The sequence below is a fragment of the Lontra canadensis genome, unplaced genomic scaffold (genome assembly GCF_010015895.1).
Source record: "Lontra canadensis isolate GAN:19392208 unplaced genomic scaffold, GSC_riverotter_1.0 scaffold54, whole genome shotgun sequence".
NCBI classification, from domain to species: domain Eukaryota; kingdom Metazoa; phylum Chordata; class Mammalia; order Carnivora; family Mustelidae; genus Lontra; species Lontra canadensis.
Window position 1 is genome coordinate 444,927 of NW_022631048.1, and position 21,238 is coordinate 466,164.

At 44.8% G+C, this 21,238-nt stretch overlaps 1 protein-coding gene across 5 annotated transcripts in view; it reads right to left on the minus strand.

Annotated features, from left to right (window-relative positions):
- Window positions 1-2,342: 2,342 nt before the first annotated feature.
- VPS41 (VPS41 subunit of HOPS complex) overlaps window positions 2,343-21,238 on the minus strand; it is a 168,946-nt gene continuing 150,050 nt past the window's right edge. For 3 of the 5 annotated variants that reach the window (XM_032874942.1, XM_032874944.1, XM_032874945.1), the window contains 7 exons: window positions 19,834-19,888; window positions 18,073-18,213; window positions 16,666-16,802; window positions 5,189-5,288; window positions 5,036-5,080; window positions 3,546-3,625; window positions 2,517-2,597 (listed from right to left, as the gene is read on the minus strand). In XM_032874942.1, the coding sequence (XP_032730833.1) occupies window positions 2,517-2,597; window positions 3,546-3,625; window positions 5,036-5,080; window positions 5,189-5,288; window positions 16,666-16,802; window positions 18,073-18,213; window positions 19,834-19,888 (639 nt within the window). Of the gene's footprint in view, window positions 2,598-3,545; window positions 3,626-5,035; window positions 5,081-5,188; window positions 5,289-16,665; window positions 16,803-18,072; window positions 18,214-19,833; window positions 19,889-21,238 lie in introns of all 5 variants that reach the window. The other 2 variants (XM_032874941.1, XM_032874943.1) reach the window with 2 other exon arrangements.

The window sequence follows — 21,238 nt, forward strand, 5'->3', positions numbered from 1 at the left end:
GCAGAACAACTCAGCTCAGTGCTACGAACATTGCGCAGATTCAAACCGCCCCAACCTGAGCTGCAGATTTCACACAGTGACGATCAGCTACGAGTCCGGGATAGGTGTCTGGGAAGCCCAAGTGATGGTTTCGTATCCAAGTTGGTGGAGTTTTCTGAGCCTGAGTCTTGGTCAGAGAAGCCAGAATAAGCTGGTGATACTTAGCCCAGAGAAAGGTCTACTACACACGCGTGTACACACATCACATTCCTTATTTGGTGTTACTGGGTGAACTTTAAAAGAAACTGAGGAACGTCTGTATTTTTATTTACGGTTTACTTAAAAGCAGGCTGCACGCTCTGTGCGGCTCGAACTCTGGTGGAGGTGGGCTGGGGGTGCCCTGGGCAGCCCAGTTCGGGGTCGGTTTTGTCAGGTGCTCCTGGAAGCTCTCCCTATTGTCTGCTTCCTCAGTCCTCTTGGTGACTCTGTAAAGCCATTGGCTACTTTATAATAAATCCCCTTCTGTGATGACAGTGGATTTTGTTTTCTGTGCACTGACCACAACAGGTCAAATACATTAAAAAACCCCAAAGAATCAAATACACAGCGGTTAAGATCACAGACGCTGCAGGCCTGCTCCCTGACCTTACACGGATGGCTTGGCCCCGGGGTGCTCCAGCTTCCTCTCCTGTAAGACGATGAGGGTTCGGGCTCCCATCTCACAGGTGGGGTGATAAAGTAAACAAAGTGCTTCTAATGGCACCTGACACACAGTAACTGCCCAAATGTTTGTTTTTAGGATGTGAAATATATAGTTTAACACGATGACAACCAAATTAAAAATTTGTTAAGACCTTCTCGTTCTTAAACTAGTATAAAACCCTTGGGGCTAAAAGCAAAGGAAAACTATCACAGAGTAACTGTGAACTTGGCTGTTTCGCACTCAGAATGGCTTTCTGTGAGGAGGGGAGATGAATGTGCCTTTGCAACCACCGCCTCCCCTCCAACCTAAGTGCAGCGGTTTTGCTTCTTACCAGTGTTTCAAGGTGGGCTCACTCGTGAGGCTTTTTTGTGAAGGATTTCTCCGGTTAGAGCAAAAGGGAAACAGAGCAGAAAGAGCGCTAGCCTTGGAATAAGAGGATATGATGCTGAGGGGGCTGAGAACTTTCCACTTTGGGATAATTTAAGACTAATGGGAAAAGCCCGTTGTCTGCTAGAGAACATTCTTTCAGACTCTACTGCAGAGATGTGCTGTGAATTTCCTCTGAATACCCCCAACCTCGGTTTCTTGAAAGGAGCCCTGCTCTGAAGCTCACCTTCACCCGTGACTGTGACAGCATCACCACAATTCAGTCGCTTTGTCAGGAAACCAAGGGACACGGTATGTTGCTCCGCAGGCATAGGGAGCTTGAGGAGATGCCAGGTTCACTGGTCAGTTTGTGTTCAGGACTCATTAGCATCCCACCCCTCCCCACGACAAAGCAGAAAGTTGCATTTATTCGCATTGGTGGGACTAAGAGCGGTGACAGTGTTTTCCATACATGTGCATCCACAGCAAGAGGATGGCAACCTATCCCAAGACAGATGAAGCCAGTAACTGTAAAACATTCCAAGTTTGAATTCTCTCCTTGCATTCTATGTTCTCTAGGTTCCACAAGGGCCAACGAGGCTCTGGAGAAGGCTCCAGGAAACTTGTCATGCCCACGCTCCATCACCGGACAGTCTCATTTCTCCGGAGAATCCCTCTCAGACTCCGCAGCGTCCCTCTTCCTCCCTGATGGCAAAAGCTAACTACGACCCCTCACACTCTAAGGTGTGGAAACTCTCCTCCACTCTCAGCGCGCCAGAATCCTAGGATGAAGCTGTTCAACCCACTAAAAGGGAGTCTTTCATAATGGGGAGAGCTAACATTTATTCAATCGACAGACACACGGAACATGTGATCAGTCACCATACAACAGCATGACGTCGGCCTGCTCAGGTTATTCCCAGATGTCCTTGAAAAAGTGACAATTTACACAATGTTGCATTACATGCCTATTAAGAAGACGATCACAGTTGATGACATAAACAACAACAAAAAGCCAAACCCAGAACGTGAGGACTGACGGCAGCGGAGCCTGTGGAAACAGGTGCCAAGTTGCAGCGAGCGCTGGCGGGGCAGCTCCCTGGTGGAGCCTGTGGGCAGCTGGGGCCACCCTCGGCAGGCCGCTCAATGGCCAGACAGTTTGACTAGGATCTAGAAATTCATTACTAACTTCCAGACTGACTTTTCTATTCCTAAGTGAAGAATGAGCCAAACAAATAATGAAATACAGCCCGTGAGCCCAAATATTTCAAGGCATGGAAGGCGTATTCCCTCACACCATCAGATGCACAGAGCAAACTCTAGGGGACAGGCAAAGATGAAGAAATGTTTCTTTGAGCAGAACATAAACACGTACAAGTCTTGTAACAGAACTGGGGTCCACAAATGCTGCTGTTTTTGCAAAAACAGTCTTCAGAAGAGTGGTGAGGAAGAGGATGACGGAGCCAGGCTACTTTTTCATCTCCAAAATGGCGCTTCCTGGCCCTCGGTGTTTGGCGCTGCAGATGCCGCAGAACTGTGCAGGAGAGTTCTAGAAGGGTCATTAGAAGACACGTATTTTAACAAGAAAGCTCCTTCTACTCTGCTATTCAGAAATACTCCACGGGAGCAGTGGTGGTGGTGGGGAGGAAGCTAAGAAACAGCACTCCTTTTCCTGGAGATTTTGCTGGCTCGTGTAGGACTCCGTCTACACCAACTGTTACTGTGGCGCAGAGGATACCCCACAGCAAAACAAGTGTCATGTGACCAAGGGGAACACAGGAACAGGACCTTAAACACAGCAGTCTTGCTATAGAAACTATAAAAAAGAAAGTTCTACAAACTATAAAATGGTTCTCACTATACGTTGTGTCGCTACAGTTTGACAGTCATCGATTTTACCTCAAAGAATTCACCTCCTGAATGTACTTTTCTGATGTTTAGCACAGTAACCCCCCTTTATCTTCGAGGAGTCAGTTCCAAGACTCCCTGGTGGCTGTCTGAAACCACAGACAGTACCAAGCCCCAAATACACGAGGCTTCCTCTGTGCATCCCTACCTATGAGAACCGAGGCACAGAAGAGGTTAGTAACAAACAGTGCTACCACCACACTGTCACGGACGTCATGTGACTGGGGTCTCCCTGTCTTACACTGTACTCACTCCTCCTGTGGTGACGACAGGAGAGGTGCCCGCATGCGGAGAGGAAGGGACGGAGTGACAGAGGCTCTGTGGGCCAGCATGAGGCCACTACCGACCTCCTGGCCATTCACCAAGAAGAGCACCTGCTTCCAGAGCACGACTGACTGTCACGGTAACTGACACCGCGGATAAGGGGGGGGACTACCATATAGGAGATTCTGCACTTGAGAAATAAATTCATTCTTCCTGTGTGATAGAAAGCCAATCCCAAGAAGCCACAGGAGGATGGGTAGACTTCAGAGCGCACCCTCCCGACCACATGGCTCTCTTGTCGGTGGCTGCCAAGGGGCCAACTCACCATGCTGGGCACGGGCAGGCACTCCTTGTGGAACATGTGGCGGCAGTGGAAGGCCACCACGCTGAAGGGCTTTGCGGCGTCTGTGGGGAGACAGCGGCAGAGAGACAAGCACTCAGTGCAACAAGCAGGTGGAGAACCTGACCCCACCCTGCCTGAAAGTCCAGCTGCAGTTTAATTTTCCAGCAATAAGCCGCCTTAGGAGGACTGCGTGTTCACAGATGCCCCCCGAGGGGCCGTGGTCAGATGAGAAGCAGGTACCAACGTGGGGGGCGGAGTCCCAGGTCACGTGCCTGGTCTCCCCGTCAGTGGCGACTACAAACGAGGGACAACCTTACCGCGAATGCAAGCACATTCATTCAAATAATTAGGATCAGTATGTGCATGACCTCCTCCCTTCCCTAGACCCGAGAAACACACCCTATGCTGAATCCACTTTGTGGCTTTAGGAAAATCCTGCCAGTTCGCCTACTGCTTCTTATGAGCCCGCAGGGCAGCATCCGTCTGGGCACAGCGGGGCCAGCAGCCCCCACCACCGTCCCAGGCTGGGAGCCAGCCCTGCGCCGCCTGCGCTCCCGCAGGAACTCGCCTCTGCGTCCGCACCGCTGGTGACACACTACCAGCAACCACGACTGCAGCTCCCTTCTTGTCCTGTACCCACTGCAGTTTTCAACATGAACACTTAACCTCAACCTAGTTCCTCCAGAAAAGGCCCTGAGTGGAACAACTTGTCCTGTTCTAGTCCTATTCTCTAATCCCATAAAGCTAAGTACATTCCTACATCAGCTCTCTCAGTACCTCTCTATGCTGAATTCACAATAAAAACACTTTTTGCATCCCAATAACTTGGCTTTACTTTCTACGTTCAGATTAAGGAATTTCCTCTTCTGTCCTCTCCTTATGTAAGGTGCTCTGGTTACACATGATGATCTATGGATCCGCCAACTATAAATAAACACAGGCTTATGTTCGGATTAGATGGCAAGGAACAGGTTTCTGTTGAAATGTGGGAAAGTTAGGTGCCTCGAACCACAGAGCAGAGCCAAGTTTCAAGAAAAGGGGAGGGTACTTATTCAATTTTCCCCTCAGATACACACGATTCTTCTCCCTTGGAATTTAAACATTGTCGATGGTAGATTTTCATTTTGTTTTACTCTAAAGCCATTGTATCTCACACAATGGCCCCTGAAGTAGCATCCACATCACGTGGGAATGTGTTAGAACTGCAAATTCTGGGGTCCCGCACCTCTTGGGGTGGGACCAGCAATCTGGGCTCTACCTCCCAAGTAATGCAGACCCCCTGCCGGGTGAGTACCTCAGCCTTCAAGAATTGCAGCACCAGCCTGCTACTGAGGAGCGCTGTGGGCTGAAATTCTTCTCTAAAATGGATTATTCCAAAAGCTATGCAATTTAGTAACTAGTTAACATCAAAATTTTAATTCCACTCCTCATGAACCCACATTTGGGGATCTCGCCCCCGCCAACCACCTTACCTGATGGAAGAATAGGGGAAAGGCACGATTCACAGATGTTCTCCTCTGCAAGGAAACACACACACACTTGGGATCATACAGCATTTCTACTTGCCCTGTCTCTTCTGAAAGGAAAGCATATGATTCCAATAGGATTATTTCAATTTTACCCACCATCGACCAGAACGCCTTTCATCTGAGTTCGGTGCATTTTCTTCAGTAAGGACAAAGAGTCTGCTACAAGAATCTTCTTGCAACCTTCACGAAGCAGAATCTAAAGCATACATTGTAAGAAAAAGCCGTTTTTAAAAAGACTCAACTGCAGGGACAAACCCTCTTACTGGGATTCAGAACACTGGCGTGTCTGAAATCGTCCAGTGAGGCACACACTCTTGCCTGCCCTCGGTACGCTTTTCCCTCCAAACTGCTCGGACCAACCCTTCCAGCCTCCATTCGGTCACCATTTGCATGTATGTGCCGCTTGTGAAATTAAACAGAAATTGCAAAGGCTGGCAAGGAAGGCTGTGGTAACCAACCCCAACATCATCTTACAGAGCTTCCTAATGCGGACTCTGACAGTCTGGCCCCTAAGTGACCTGCTCATTCCAACCTCCAGACCGTTGCTCAGGATGGAAAACCTGGGCAAACCCCAAATCCTTCATTTGATTGCACTAATTGCTCTATCTGCACTAGTATATACTGGGGCCCTATCATGTACAAGGAACTGGGCACAGAGAAACCAAACAGATGTGATTTCTGTCCCAAATGCCTTCCTGGCTGCAATCCCTCTTTTCCTTCCAATCCAAACTGTTGAGCGGAGCGCTTAGGATGTAAAGTGAGCCTGGTAACTGTCAAATTTGGTGACTCTTAAGGGGCTGACAACTGAAAAATGACCACCGATATTAACATTGCTACAAGATCCATTTTCTTCACCCTAGTACTGCACTTTCTGTTCCTTTATGCATTTGCCCTGGGATGCTGTTGGCCTCATTACAAATTTTCGCCCTCTCTGCCCGGAGAATTAGGAGCAGCGGCAATACCACAGCAGACTCAGAAGTCGGGACGCTGAGGGCAGGCCCCTGTTTCTGGGTGGCACCCACTCTGTGTTCCAGAGCCAGGGCGGGGTGCAGACAAAGATGGCCCACCTGCTTTCAGCAAGGACACAGCCCAAGAGGCAACCCACCCTACGTTCCATTCCATTCTGCTGGCCCCAGAGTGGGCTTCCAGCCTGTTCTGCGTTTTCTCAGGTGTTTTATCAGAAACCGGGAGAGGCTGTGTGAAGTGTGGTTAAGCTAGATGCCTTTTTCTTTTTTTTAAACTAGAATTTGTTGCTTTTTGAAGAGGGAGGTGCTCAAGGCCTGAAGGGCAGAGAAGCTTTCTGTCGCACTGTCTGTGGCCCGCTCTTCTGGCCTGATGGGTCCTAGTGCACGTGTTTCTGGGTATTCCCATGTAACTTCCGTGGAATTCACACAAAGACATCACTGCTGCATCACTACAGACTGGCTCTGGGTCATGGTTGCATGCTGCTCTCAAAAGCCCGCCTTTCTTCATACGGAAGTCACTCTCACCTCTAGAACCTATGTGGGTGTCTTGCTTTCAGGTTTTCCATTTGTGCCACCGAGAAGGGCAGTCAGGGAGCTGCCACCTGGAGCCTGCATCCCCGGGGCATCTCCACTCACACGTGCTCCCTTCAAATCGCAGACAGCACGGGCTACGGGGGAATGCGGCCCAAGGGCTTTCTCCCAAATCACATGAAGGCAAATATTAAACAAACAAACAAACAAAAAAACCTCAGAGCTGACAACCAGATTAAAGTTCTATACCTACCATTTCTGGTACAGATGAGAAGGAAGTATCGATTTACCACCTATGACTTTTTATTCCTTAAAAAGCTAATAGAAACTGAATTTTTGATTCATTTAAAAAAGACATGCAAACTTTAACAGATGTCATTAAAGCACATAGGAAGAGAAAAATATAGCAAAGATATCTAAGAAGTACTGAGAGCAGTAACACCAAGAAAATTTGTAAGCACACCTACAAAGCTGCCCAGCCTCCACCACCAAAATAAAAACTTAAGAAAACTAGTGTCAAGCAGAATGTTTGGTAAAATGTTTCAGAAAGCGTTGGCTCTGCCCCCCAGTGGGTGTGTAGGGCCTACCGCATACATAATACAGGAGGAAGGGCAGACCGCGCAGGCCAGCCAGAGGCCTCGTGTCTGTAGATTAGGAAGGAAGCATCTCTTCACCAGGAGTACGTTTGTTGAAATAGATATGATATATGATCTGCCGCCCTCAGAAAGTATTTTCTAGGAAAAACTTGAGTATTCAGAGGCACACAGCCAGGAGAAGGGAAAATACACAAATACTGCTTAGTATGGGACTTCCTACTTCATTTGCTCAAAGTCCAAGGCCCCGAATCAGAAAAACACAAAAACATTTTCATTTGTGTGATGCCGGACAGGTAGGTAGCTACACCAAAAAAAAGTAACTGTGGAAAAGAGCCATTTCTTCCATAAAACCCATAGTGATCTAAAGGCAATCAGAGGCGGTGAGTGAAAGACTGTCCATGAACAATGTACTGTTATATTCAGGTACTGCTTTCAATGACAGATAAGGTGTTAGGTCGACTATGGGTTATTCCCTGCAGCGACGATCGGTGACTCATGAAAAACGTGTGGTAGTTACCATTTTATCACCAATTTCACATTAAAAGTTCATACTTGGTACTTTCCACAAATGTCTTCTTTTCTTTTAAAGATTTGAGAGAGAGAGAGAGAGAGAGAGCGAGCGCATGTGTGCACACAGGAGGTGGGGAGAGGCACAGGAGAGAATCCCAAGCTTACGCCTGGCTTAGCACAGAGCCCAATGCAGGGCTTGATTTTACCACCTGGAGACCATGACCTGAGCCGAAACCAAGAGTCAGACACTTAACCAGACTGAGCCGCCCAGCTGTCCCTGACTGCCTTTATTACAACACTGATGGCGGAGTCAAAATCAGTCCTCTTCAACCTTCTCTGACCTTCAAATTCATGATTGCTGACAACTTCTGTCTTCTGAGGTCATCATACACGGCCTGTTATTCCTGTGGACGCTCACCTTCCATAGTCTGCTTTCCGGCCTTGCAAAACTTGCTGTCATTCACAGACTTGGGACACATGCACGCTCTCCTGCCATCCACGTCTCTATGACCAGAATGGCACCAAATCACTGCCACTCACGTTCTGAATACTATCTGCCATTACTTTGTGCTACATTTCATTCTAAAAGGTGAAATATTGGGGAGCCTGGGTGGCTCAGTCAGTTAAGTGTCTAACTCTTGATTTCAGCTCAGGTCACGATCTCTGGGTTGTGAGATCAAGTCCCGCGTCAGGCTCCGCGCTCAGCACACAGTCTGCCTGAAGTTCTCCCTCCCTCTCTCTCTCCCCCCACTTGCAGGGACTCTAAACAAAATCTTTAAAAACAAATGTGAAATACTGCAAACATACAGCATATACTTCAGTCTCTTCCACTTAGGTTGAACAGATTTAAGATGTTACCATATGCCTCAGAGTTATTTCAGAAGAAACAATAGCATAGACAGAGCTGACACTTTCTTGTGCCTTTCTTCCTCCTCCTTTACAAACATTTAACTTTGTTCAGTGTGTGCCCAAACTAACATACGCAGCTGGCTGGGGCTCCTGCAACAGATCTGGGCAGTGAGAGAAACGTGGGAGGCTGGAAAGCCATCTTTTGCAAAATTATTGGACAGTCCTAGAAATTAAGCATATACCCTGCTCCACAACCCAGCAGTTTTACTTGTAGGTGCTTAACCAAGATGAAAAGAAGGTCATCAACAAACTGTATGACAATGTCCTCTGCAACTTTATCCTTAATAACCCTAGGCTGGAAACAGCCTAAACATCCAACAGGAGAATATACCTCCAGGTTGCTGCCTCACAGCCACAAACTAGAGGCTGTATCTCCAGGCCTTACATCCACATTCCTAAGGCACAAGATGTGGGAAGCAAAGGGCTTTTTCCTGATGAGGCTTTGATTTATTGTTTGGGGAAGTGGTTATACCATTTTACTCTACCACATATTAAAATTTAGTATCTAATAAATCTACCCTCCTTATTCTTCTTAGATATCTTAAGCCATTTGCTTTTTACATAAATTTAAGCTGTAAAAAATTCCTTGGGGGTTTTGATTAGAATTTTATCAAACATATAGATGATGATTACTTTAGAATTTATGACATTTATGATATACACATTCAATAATTACATGGGCAGATTCAGTTTGCTAATGATTTATGTAGACTTTTTGCATTTGTGTTAAAGAAACAGGGCTCTAATTGTCTCAGGATGCAGGAAAGGTTAGACCAGCATCCCATGAGGAACCAAGGAGCTTTTCCATTCTGTTCCCTGGAAAAGTTGATGTAAAATAGGGGCTGTCTGGGTTTTGTTGTTGCTGTTGTTATTATTTGTTTTTTAGGCTTTATTCTTTATTTGTTCAGATGAGCAGGAAAGCAGTTCTTCAAGATGTTGGTTTCTCTCTAATGAATGTTACTGCCCTTCCAGTCACTGAATCCACAAGGCAGGGCTGGGACAGTAGCCAGCATCCTGGCGCTGGGATTTGCTGGCCACCTCCCAGCATCCTGGGACCTCAGGTGTCACCTGTTTTCATTGTATCCAGAGGAAAGACTGCATTTCTCACCCCCTCTGCAGGGTAAAGGTGTTGCTCCCCTCCCCCTCTCCGGGTCCTGGTTGAAAAGTCAACTACAAAATATATTTGGGGATTGCCTGTTTTTTTTAAAAAGTCTGATGAAACTAACCTCTGAAGTTGACTGTGGAATGGTACTTTTATTTTGGCTTTATGTTCTGACTGCTGATTTAATGATTACAGGTCTATTTGCTCTTGAGTAAATGCTGGTAATTTAATTTTCCTAGAAAATTGTTTGCATTTTCAAATATACTGATATAAAATTATAGCACTTACTTAGCTCTTAAATCTTGTCTGCACCTTTAGTTATATTCTCCCTTGTTTGTTCCCAAAATATGTAGGTCTTTTCCCTGATCAGCTTTGTTGAGGTTTTCCTACGAGTCTTTTGATTCTCTCCTCCACAAGTCCTGTGGTTGAGGACATGTGTATTTTAACCTGATGTCTCTGTCAGCCACTCTTATTTATTTATTTATTTTTTAAAAAGAATTTTATTTATTCGGGGCACCTGGGTGGCTCAGTGAGTTAAAGCCTCTGCCTTCCGCTCAGGTCATGATCCCAGGGTCCTGGGATTGAGCCCCGCATGGCATCGGGCTCTCTGCTCAGCAGGGAGCCTGCTTCCCCCTCTCTCTCTGCCTGCCTCTCTGCCAACCTCTCTCTGCCTACTTGTGATCCCTGTCTGTGAAATAAATAAATAAAATCTTAAAAAAAAAAAAAAGAATTTTATTTATTTATTTGACAGAGATCACAAGTAGGCAGAGAGAGAGAGGAGGAAGCAGGCTCCCTGCCGAGCAGAGAGCCCGATGTGGGGCTCGATCCCAGGACCCTGAGATCATGACCCAGGCCGAAGGCAGAGGCCTTAACCCACTGAGGCACCCAGGTGCCCCACTCTTATTTATTTATTTAAAGATTTTATTTATTTGAGAGAGAGAGTGAGTGAGCAAGCAAGCACACAAGTGGGGGCAGAGGGAGAAGGAGAAGCAGACTGAGCAGGGAGCTTGATCTCAGAACCCTGAGATCATGACCTGAGCTGAAGGCACACTGAGCCACCCAGGTGCCCCTGTTAACCACTCTTGTATCTTCCATCTCTTCATTACTCTTTGCTGCATACTAAACAATGTCATCATATTTTCCAATTAACTCTCCCTTTCAGCTTCGTCCAATCTACCACTGGCCTAGCACTGAATATTGAAATTTCAAATGAATACACACATAATTTCAAAGAATTTTACTTGGTTACTTTTCAAATATTCCTATTTTCTATCATATTATTCTACTTTTTATTATCGGGCCTATTTTTTCTTTTCATGCCTTTGTTTTAAAAGGGCTTACTAATAACACCTTTGGTACTGATCTTGTTTTCCAGTTTTTGGAAATATTAGGATTGTCATATCACTTTTCATTCTTCCATATAATCTATAGCTCAAATTACAATCTATATCTCCCATTAGAATTTCACCAAGGTAAGTAAACCACTGGTATCTTCTTTGCTCAACTTTATAAAGGCATCAAGTTCTCATCTCAAAAAGCACTTGAGGGCATTACAGGCAAATACAGTATTATCTTTCAGAGATTCATTTCTTTTACGGAACTTTTTATTTTTTTCTTCCCACACATTCTTCTCAACAACTCTTGTTTTCTTATCATTACACTGTTTTCCCCATGGTTCAAAGCTTTTCAGCATTACCTTTATCCTTTTATCTACATCATTTTCAAATCAGCCAGTTGTAGGGTCTATAATCAATCTGTTATAAGCATACCTTGTTGTATTATAAATTTAAGAACGTATTTATAAACTAGCTATTGAAAACCAACATGAGACTCTAGATTCTCCTTTTTCCTTATTTCTCTGTAGTTCATCACTGATAATCATCCCAATGAAAAGCAAAAAGCACCAGACTTATAGATATTTTATAAAGCGATAAAAGAATTGTACATCGGTGAAGTTATTATCGTTCTTTAGAAACAGCTGCTGTGAGAAAAATGCCAAAAAAATTGCAGAGTTTCTGAAATTTTTATTTTAAAAGATTCTTTGAGTGTTGAACTTTTTGCTGACATTGCCTTGTTCATAATGCAATGCTTATCATTAGAATTGCAAATGACAGTTACCTGGGTTTATAAGCCCCAGTATGATATAAGAGCTAGCCTGGGAAAACATTTTACCTAATTTCTAATCTATCATATAGGCTATGATGCTATCGGATCTGAATTCTAATTGAAAAGTGTTGCTTTTTGTTGGGATTGTCATCGAAGATAGTGAACTACAGAGGAATAAGGAAATGATAGAAAGGCTCTAAGGTCTCATGTTGGAGCTCAAAAGCAATATTACAAATATCATATCTGAATTTATGACAGCACGAAGTACACATGTGCCAGACTGATTAAAGAAGCTAGAGTTGGTTGTCACAGGCCACCTACGTCACCTAAAGTCAGTGATGAGGCAAATGGGAACAATCTGAAAGGAAAAAATATCCGTTTTAAAAGTTTATTTCAGGAATCTATAAATTTAAAAAGTCCCTCACCTCTTAGAAGAAATTAAGAGCTTATGTACTGTGAGCAAGAAGAAACCATCTGAGTCCAAAAAAGTGGGTAAGAAAGACGTCACTATCTCCTCTTAATTCATTTGTCTCTGGGATTTCAAAGTAGAGAGATGAGGAACAATATAGAAATATGGCGCGACCTAAAGGCCTGTTTCTGAAAGAACTATATTAAGACCCCGAGAGACCCAGAAGATACTTTAGAGATACCTAATCCTAAATTCCTGAATGACAAATGTCAGAGCACAGACTTGTGCCACGCTGAGCGTAAGAAATCTCAAGGTGATTTAAGGCTAAAGTCTCCTAGCCGCCCCCCAAAGATTCTAGTCTATCTAGTCTATCCTATCTGGGATGGTACCTGAAAAGTAATTTTTAAAAGAATTTAGATAATTCTGGTGTGGAGTCAGGCTTGACAAACACTGACTTAATATACTGGGGAAACTGAGATCCAGAAAGACTGGGTGCCCTCCAGAAGGCCAGCAGGCTTGTTGATGGGAAAGCCGGGCCTAGAGTCCAACTCTGTACACATCGTGTCCACCGCTCTTCAGAGACAACCGGCCGCCTGTTCAACACCGTGTCCTCGTCTGCTGTCCTAACCGGCCAGCACAAGGAAGGCCTCTCCAGAGACCACGGAACCACCAGCGGTCCACACAAGATGTAGGCAGAGGACCTGGCCTCAAACCCAGTTCATCACCTTCCCAGATGGGCAAATAATTTTTATAGCAAAACAACAAATGCTATCTGTCCTTGAAATTAGGCCTAGAAACATTTTAAGTTTATTAAGTATGATAAGGGCTACTTTTGTCTTACTGACTTCATGAAGCTTTTCAAATTTGTTGAGTAATTATACTGACAGTGTAACAAGTTATAAAAAATATATGAAAATAAACTTACCAACTTCAACACTGAAATCACTGAGGACATATTTTCCTTCACTTTAATGATGTCACAGACCTCTAACACGCCTCATACTAACAACGTCACTGAAGAAAGTTGTTGCATTTTAGGAAACATAAGATTTTAAAACCTGAAGAGATACTGATTTTAAATTTTTTCCTACAACTTTTCCTGCCTTCTGTTTCCAATTGGCTATTAGCCAGTGAGTGAGCTCCCAAAGCCATTTCCAGTGGCCCGAATACATTTTACAGCGATGGATACTTTATCATAAATCTGCCCCCGAGAGAGAGATTCCCAGTGCATATTAGCAAAAGATCCCAAGAAGCCCTTTCCCTGACATCTGACCATGAATCCTCAGGTTTGCTGAATGGTCCCTAACAGCCCTCCGGGGTCCTACCCTGCTGCCCTGCCCAACAGAGAAGGTTCTAGGTTCTCACAAATTCATGAACCTGGAAAATTCCCCTTCAATTCTGGTAATTAACAGGCTAGCCATTTTTTATCCTGTGAGAACATGTGAAAATCAGCTATACTTTTATGGGACAAACAAGAGACTACACAGAGTAAAAAATACGTATGTGAAACCTTTCCAGAAACTTAAGATGCTCTATAAATTATTTTTACAGTGATCTCTGACAGGTGGCCACAGAAAGAAAATAAATGGTCATTAATGTAACAGTAGCCTTTTCCATAGAAAAAACTTCTAAACTCTTTCTTCATCTATAAGAAGGCAGCGCCCCTGGAACTGTGAACCACTTGCCCGAGGTGAGCAGTTTGTCTCTGCACCCTCCAGCAAGCCCTCTGAACTGCACTGGAGACCACGAGGCCGTTCCCACAGGTTCTGCCGCCTTCCCCGTGGGTCCCTCCCCTCGACCTGGAAGCCACTCCCTGGTCCAGGTTTAAGAGAGCCCCTGGATGAGTAACCCCCAGCCTTCTCAACATGTCACCAATAGCACACTTCCGCATCTTAAGGGAAAGCTCTCAGTGCATTAAAAAATATAATGAAGGGGAAAAAAAAAAAACCCACTGATTTAGCAGCTGTTTTTGTGGATGATTTTTTATATGGAATACATTTTGCATCTAATAATTTATTTTTATTCCCAGTTGACTCAGAATATGCAAATTTATTCATAAAAAATGAATGAGCAGTGAGACCCAGTGGTGCACATGAGCTTGGTTCTCTGGATTAAGAGCCTAGTAAGAGGGATTTATTAGGTGTTTCTGTAGGCATTGCAGGGGCTGGAAAAAAGGAACATTTTCAACCCAGAGGCCAAGCTTAATGCACTACTAAGCGGGAGGACAAAGGAGTGGTCATTTGGTCACCTTCCCTGAGGTAGAGATGCTCAGAGACACCACACCTAAATGGACTTCTTGATACATCTGCATCTGCAGCTCCACATGGGTCCCGGCACACACGGAGGAAGGCAGAGCCAGTGACAGATCATCAAGCTCACTCGTTCCCAGGGCTTTAGGAGGTTGGACACTGAAGCCATTTTCCCCGAAGCCCAATTCCCACTTCGGAAATAGGGAAACATTCCTGCCTGGGCCACTCTGCGGCAGCCCTCGGGCACTGCGCAAATCTCCCAAAGCCCACCCCCGCCCCCCCCGCCCTCTGCTAGCTTCTTCACCCATTCCCCTCCTACCCTCTCCTCCCTGCCCTGCTCATTCTCCCTCCCAGCACCCCTTTCCCAGGGTTGTCTGCAGACCTCCCAATTCCTCTGTCAATAAATACCTGCATATTGTGAAGCTTTGTGCAGGACAGACTCTCTACCTCTGCTTTAACCAAACATCTCTTTCTCTCCCAGTACCCCGAATTCCAGTGAGCCCACCTGAGGAAGGCTCTTGTCCTCTTCCACCCCGCCCGCAGGAAAACCTCTTCTCCTTCAGGCTGTGCTGCCCAGTAATCCAGCCCCAGTGCGCGGGAGGGGAGCCTCCCAGTTCACGGAGGGTGCCAGAGCCCAGCTACGGCCCTCCTACCCCCATCCCTCAATGCCCACGGGGATGACGTGCTGCCCTCATAGTTTCTCAACCAGTTCCTCTCCAATGACCCTTACCTTCACCTGCTTCCTGAACAAGTTCACGAGGGCTCTGTCAGAAATGTTAATGTACCAACACCCCACTCCCAGACCCCGCATTCTCGTTCCTTCCAGCTCTATGGTTCCTTTACATCTCACTTCTCTTCTTGATGCTCTCAATCTTCCTCAACTTCTGCTCTTTTTACCTTGCACCCCGAGTGCAGCACCCTCCCCCCACACTGAACCCTCACAGTGGCCCAGGGGCCCCAATCCTCAACACGATGTTCCTCTCCTTTCTTAACCTGATAACCATGTCTCTCCCTACCACGTTATCTTCTGGCTCTGTCTGCAAAATCTTTACGTTTCCAGAACAGCAACTTCCTCTGTATTATAATAAAAACTCATTTTCAAATGAAGTTGAGAAAGAACAGTCCAAATAGTTAAATGTGATTTAAACAATTTCAAGTTCTATGGCAGCTACCATCTACCAGGAAAAGATCGGATGCTTTGTAATTAGCACATTAATGATATATATGAAAACAACGGGTTCCGTTGCTTTTATCACAAATTCTGAATTATTACAGAAAACAAAGTTGTACTAGTCTAGAAAACAGATAAAAGTTAAATAAAATCATGTATTTCAACATGTTTCAGGCAACGAATTACCGAGTAGCTTCAAGGAAATAACTGAATTATTTGAAAACCTTTTTTTTTTTTAGATTTTATTTATTTATTTGACAGAGAGAGAGGGAAAGAGAGCAGAAGTAGGGGTAAGAGCAGAAGGAGGGGGAGAAGCAGGCTCTCTGCTGAGCAGGGAGCCTGACGCTGGGCTCAATTCCAGGTCCCTGGGATTATGACCTGAGCCAAAGGCAGATGCTTAAACCAACTGAGCCTCCTAGGCGCCCCTTGAAAAACTTTCTTTTAATTCCCTCCAATGGACACAATACTCATGTTACTTAAAACTGGCTTGAGGGGTCTGGCAGCCACGGTAAATACCCCTCACCCTTCCCAATGCCATGCTGTATCTATCACATAAACGTAGCCTGGGTGGCTCAGTGGGTCGGGTGTCTGCCTTTCGCTCAGGTCATGATCTCAAGGTTCTGGGATCGAGCCCCGTACCAGACTCCCTGCTTAGCAGAGAGCCTGCTTCTCTCTTTTCTTCTGCTGCTTTCTCTGCCCTGCTCCGGCAGGGCATCTGCTTCTGCCCCTCCTTCTTGCTCGTGTTATCTTTTGCATTCTGTCTCTCTCGAATAAATAAATATTAAAAAAAAGAAGTGCCTGCTCATCAAGGAGAGAAAATTTGGGGATGGTTAAAAAACTGGATGGCTTCCTTAAAGGAAGAGATTTCTAGTTTCTCTACTTGATGAGCTTCCCATCTATCTGGGGCCTAAATAAAATGTAACAATGCAACCGAATTCTGTTACCTAAAATAACCCTAGAAATGTTTATCCGGAAAGCAAATCAACTCCCTCCCCATGCTGATTTGTCTAAGAAAGAATACTTACTTGCAAATTGTAGTCTTGCAGAATTTTAACCAAGGAATCTCTCAAATTGGGGATCTCCATCCCTTCCTTAATACGGTGAATCAACAGAATTGGGTCCACATGCGTGCCGATGTTGTTCAACAAGCCAGTAATAAATGCTGCAAGATACCACATGCAACGATCAGCACATCAGCAACGTACATAAGGCAGTCAAAAGGAACTCAGGTAAAAAATTATTTCCTTTAAGGTAAGCGTTAAAACCACCTGCATTTCCAAATTCTCAAAAACTTTCCTTTTATCTCATGACATAAAGGGGAAGCTCTGTCAGTGAAAAAGAGCCAGAGAGTACAATGATGACTCAGAACACAGCCTTCGATGGCAAGGGGGTACAACTGATATTTATGGAGAACTTACACTACAGCTCAGCTGTCACACACTTTTCTCCAATTTTCTGCAAGGTATGAAGGTATTTGTCCCCATTTTACAGGCAAGGGAAACAAGCTGGTTAAGTAATTCATTCCGGGCCATAGAGCTAGCAAGTTAAATGCCCCAGTTCACTGGCAGGGCAGTCCGAGGGTCCCAGTCATGACGTGTTCCATCTCACCCACCCTGCGTCCTTGGCAGTGCGTAAATTACAACTTCATCATGCTAAGCTTGATTCTCAAAGATGCATGTGCACATGACGGTCCTCATCTGAATTTGACTTGAATAACATTATCCTCTTGTAGCTCTTATAAAAAGACAATCACAAGAGTCGTTTCTAAAACTTGAAACAGATAAATATTCTTCTTAAAAAATGAAGGGGGTGGGTGCAGACTTTTAAACCATAACTGTCGGTTTTGGAATCATTTCTAGATCTTCAAAAGAGGGCTTGGGTTACTGTCAGGTGACTGTGTATCTCCTTCTAAAATGCGGAGGCAGCCACGGGGAGGCAGCACACACACAGTCCTGGTGCCACACGAGGAAGAGAGGTGGGACAGAGATTAGGTACGGTCACAGCAAACATCTGAATATGGCCAATGTCCAGTGACAGGCCTAGGTTTCCATGAAAAGAAACTGGTGAGAGCTTTACATTTTCAAAATTAATACCCCTATATCCAAACTGAAGAAAAAGAAACAAAACAAAACAAAACTAAACTAAGTCAGGTGACATTTATTATTCAGTAGGGGTACAGTGCGTCGGAAGGAGCTTCATGGGGACTCGGAGAATGAGTTTCAAGAACTTAACCACCTGCTCGTTTGCACATTCAGGTACCGCTTCTCTGCACAGGAGGAGGACTGGAAATCGTTACAATGTACATAGCCTGTTTTTGTTATAGAGACTTCACCGTATTTTTCACCCAATATGTCTTGAGATAATTCCTGCTGTAGATGTAACTGGACGTATTGAAAGAAACAGGTCTGATTGCAGGTGGCTTTTCTGCTTACGCGGTTTGTCGATGGAATATAAAATCAGATCTTCCCAGAGTTCTCCGTCGTCTTGCTCCTTGGCAAATTCAATGGCTTTATCAACATCATGTAATTCCTCCATGATCATCTTCAGGGCACTGCGGCTGTTACCCATTCGGCCTAGCAAAGATGTGAGAAATACTTTCAGGATGCTTTAATAAAACATTTTTGAAGAACCAGCATATCTCTTATTTACATATCTCTTGAAAGACAAAAACACATTTTCTTATGGGACATTAGCATTTGCCATTTATAACATAATGAAATAATGATTTCCTGGGTGTTTTCTTTGTGCTGTATGCTCATTTAAGTGCTTCATATAAATTACATCATTTAGTCATCACTATAATCCTATGAGGTATGTTCTACTATTATTTCTTCTTTACGGAAGCAACATTAGTAACTTGCCAAGATCATACAGCTGGAATCTGAACCCAAGTCCATCAGATCCCTACTTCCCTCCTACTTCCCTCTGACAGACCTGTATTTCTTTTGGACATCTTGATACCCAGATACAGTTAAGACTTTTAAAGGCCTTGGAGCCATTCTGCCTCTTTAAGTAGTTTTGGATTTGCTCTTTTGACACACTCTGTGCCAAACACAAACTCAACTATCAGAGGGGTACCTCATTTCCTACTCTTCCAAGTTTGGGGGAAAGCCTTCCGATAACTCTCATTAAATGAGAGTATTTATCAACTATGCTTCTATCTGGCCAATTATCTTTACACACTTTGCTCATTGATCTACTGGCATTTTAATGGCTTTAACAGTTTCTCTGAGGTTTTAATACAGTACATGTAGGAAAGCTTTACTCAGAGGAGGGACGGCAACTCAATCCTTCTCATTCTGAGCAGCCCTTATCAAGTGAGAATAGTGGGCCTGTGAATAAAATGATGTCTGATTTGTTCTACCTTCTGTAGCATTTCATTCTTCCAACAAGTATTATTCCCATGGTTTAGGTCCTAAAAATGGTTAATTTTTAAAATGTGTATAGGATTTTTAAATTTTCATAACTTCAGAAAAGGACATTATGGCTCCCTTTGTTAAGTTCTCCGCTTACTTGTCTACTGGGACAATACAACATGATGATGAAAATGGACTCTTCTGGAGTATTTTCTGGGCAGAGACACTGGAGAAACACCTCATGCTTGAACTCCATGTTTCTGCTATGAATACCTGCATAGAGCTTCCTTGGGAAACCTTCAGGCCATCTACCCTGCTTTCACGTAAATGGTTCATTCTGGAGGAAGGTGAAAGATAGTAGTACGACATAAACAGAGGCGGTGCCAGAGGTCCAGGGACAATGGAGAGCTAGATGATACCAAAGTTCTCCCCTCTCCAAAATGTCCATATTCAAGTGCATTTTCTCCAGTTATTTAAGGTGTGATGAGGGACAATGAACATTATTTTCTACCGGGATGATAGTAAAATAAGCTTGTTTTTGTTTTTGTTTTTTTTTTTTTTGCAAATGAACCAACTTGTCATCTCCTCTACAATTCATTTGTGAGGTGTGAGCTAATAGACTTACTATGCAATATTCAGATGTTACTTCAACAGCATTTATTGAATAACGCTTCTTTCTACTGAGCTGCAAAGTCCCCTTTTCTATGCATTCCATTCTTAAAGAGAATAGGCTCTACACTTTGTGTGCCTTTGGTCTAAAACCTACGTCCATTCTTAGACTATGTATACCACTTTACCACAGTGTTTCCCAGCTCATGGGGACCAAAAGCTACTTACTCAGAAGATACACTGTCTCTTCTACAAAGTTTCTCTGTTGACAGATCTCAAGAGCCTTTAAGTAAAGCAGGGTAAAAATGTTACTGTGGATTAGCAGCCATGAATAAATATGACCAGATTCACTTAAACATACAAGTTAGAAAAAAGTTCCCATTGCCCTCCTTTAAAAACAAAAGGAAGTAAACAAACAAAACGCAAATCTTGGGTTTTGCTGGTGGCTGTCCTCATTCACCTCTCAGACAGGTGCTGGACTGAACACAGTTTAACCAATACTGTATTTGAGGCAACTCGGAACACTCTGTGAGCAAAGGCAGAAAGCCAGTGCTGAAGAGAAGGACTTTCCCGCCAAGCTTTCTCTTGATGCTACTTTAGGTTTCCTCACAGCTATGCGCCCCACCTAATGCCCCATGACAGCATTAAGCTCCCCGTCCCTCCACCGGAATGTAAGCTGCTCTCTGCTGTGTGTTCCCAGTACTGGGCAGACCACGGCCCGGGAAACATCTGATGCTTAAATAAACACATGGGTCCACAGAATATTTCTGTTCCCAGATCACAGGGTTTAAGAGAAAACTCTGTTCCAGCATCTGTCAGAAGATGAGAGGGGGGAAATCGTATGTGACCACCAAGAAGGATCAAAAGGGAAGAGATCAAGTGAAGAAACGAGGAACCTCACAGGGGACTGCATTTCCTCGGGCGTAAGAAACAAGACATGTTGTGTTTATATATAACTGAGTAACTCGAAGCGAACTGGCACACATTCACTGCACACTCTGCTGGGCGCTGGAGGGCCAGGCTGGATAGAGACGCAAAGAAGAGTCACAAAGATGCCGCTGCTGACGACAGACGAGAGGGGTGGAGGGAAGGTGTGGAAGCAGAACGCAGCTCCCAAGGGAGCACAGGCACCGGGGAAGCTCACAGAACTGCACTAACGCCCTATCCCATGACGGGGGTAAGTGTGAATAGAGGGCCGCGTGCACAGACACGGGACATGGGCTCAGGTGTGGCCCTCCTGTAAAAGGCTTCACAGCACAGGTGGCATCCGAACTGGGTGCAGCAGGACGAGTATGAGATCCCCAGGAAACCGCATCTCCCACCCCAACTACGTGACCTCCCTGATGCGGGGCTCTGCTCTGACTCACAGCCCAGAATCTTCCCTGTGACATCTGTGACCTGCCCTGCCTTTCTGGGCAGCCACACCTCCCTCAAGGCCTGCTCACCCCTCCACTGTGGTCCTTCCACCTGGACTATGGCCCTCACTCCCTACCTCACTCTTGTTTTAAAAACAAGAACCAAAGAGATAAAAAGAAGAGTATAAACTCAGCTGCTGGCTCAGTGATCTATCCTGGGAAATAACAGCAGGAGCTGGTTTGAACATTTTGATTTTTGACTTAAAATTTTTATGTTA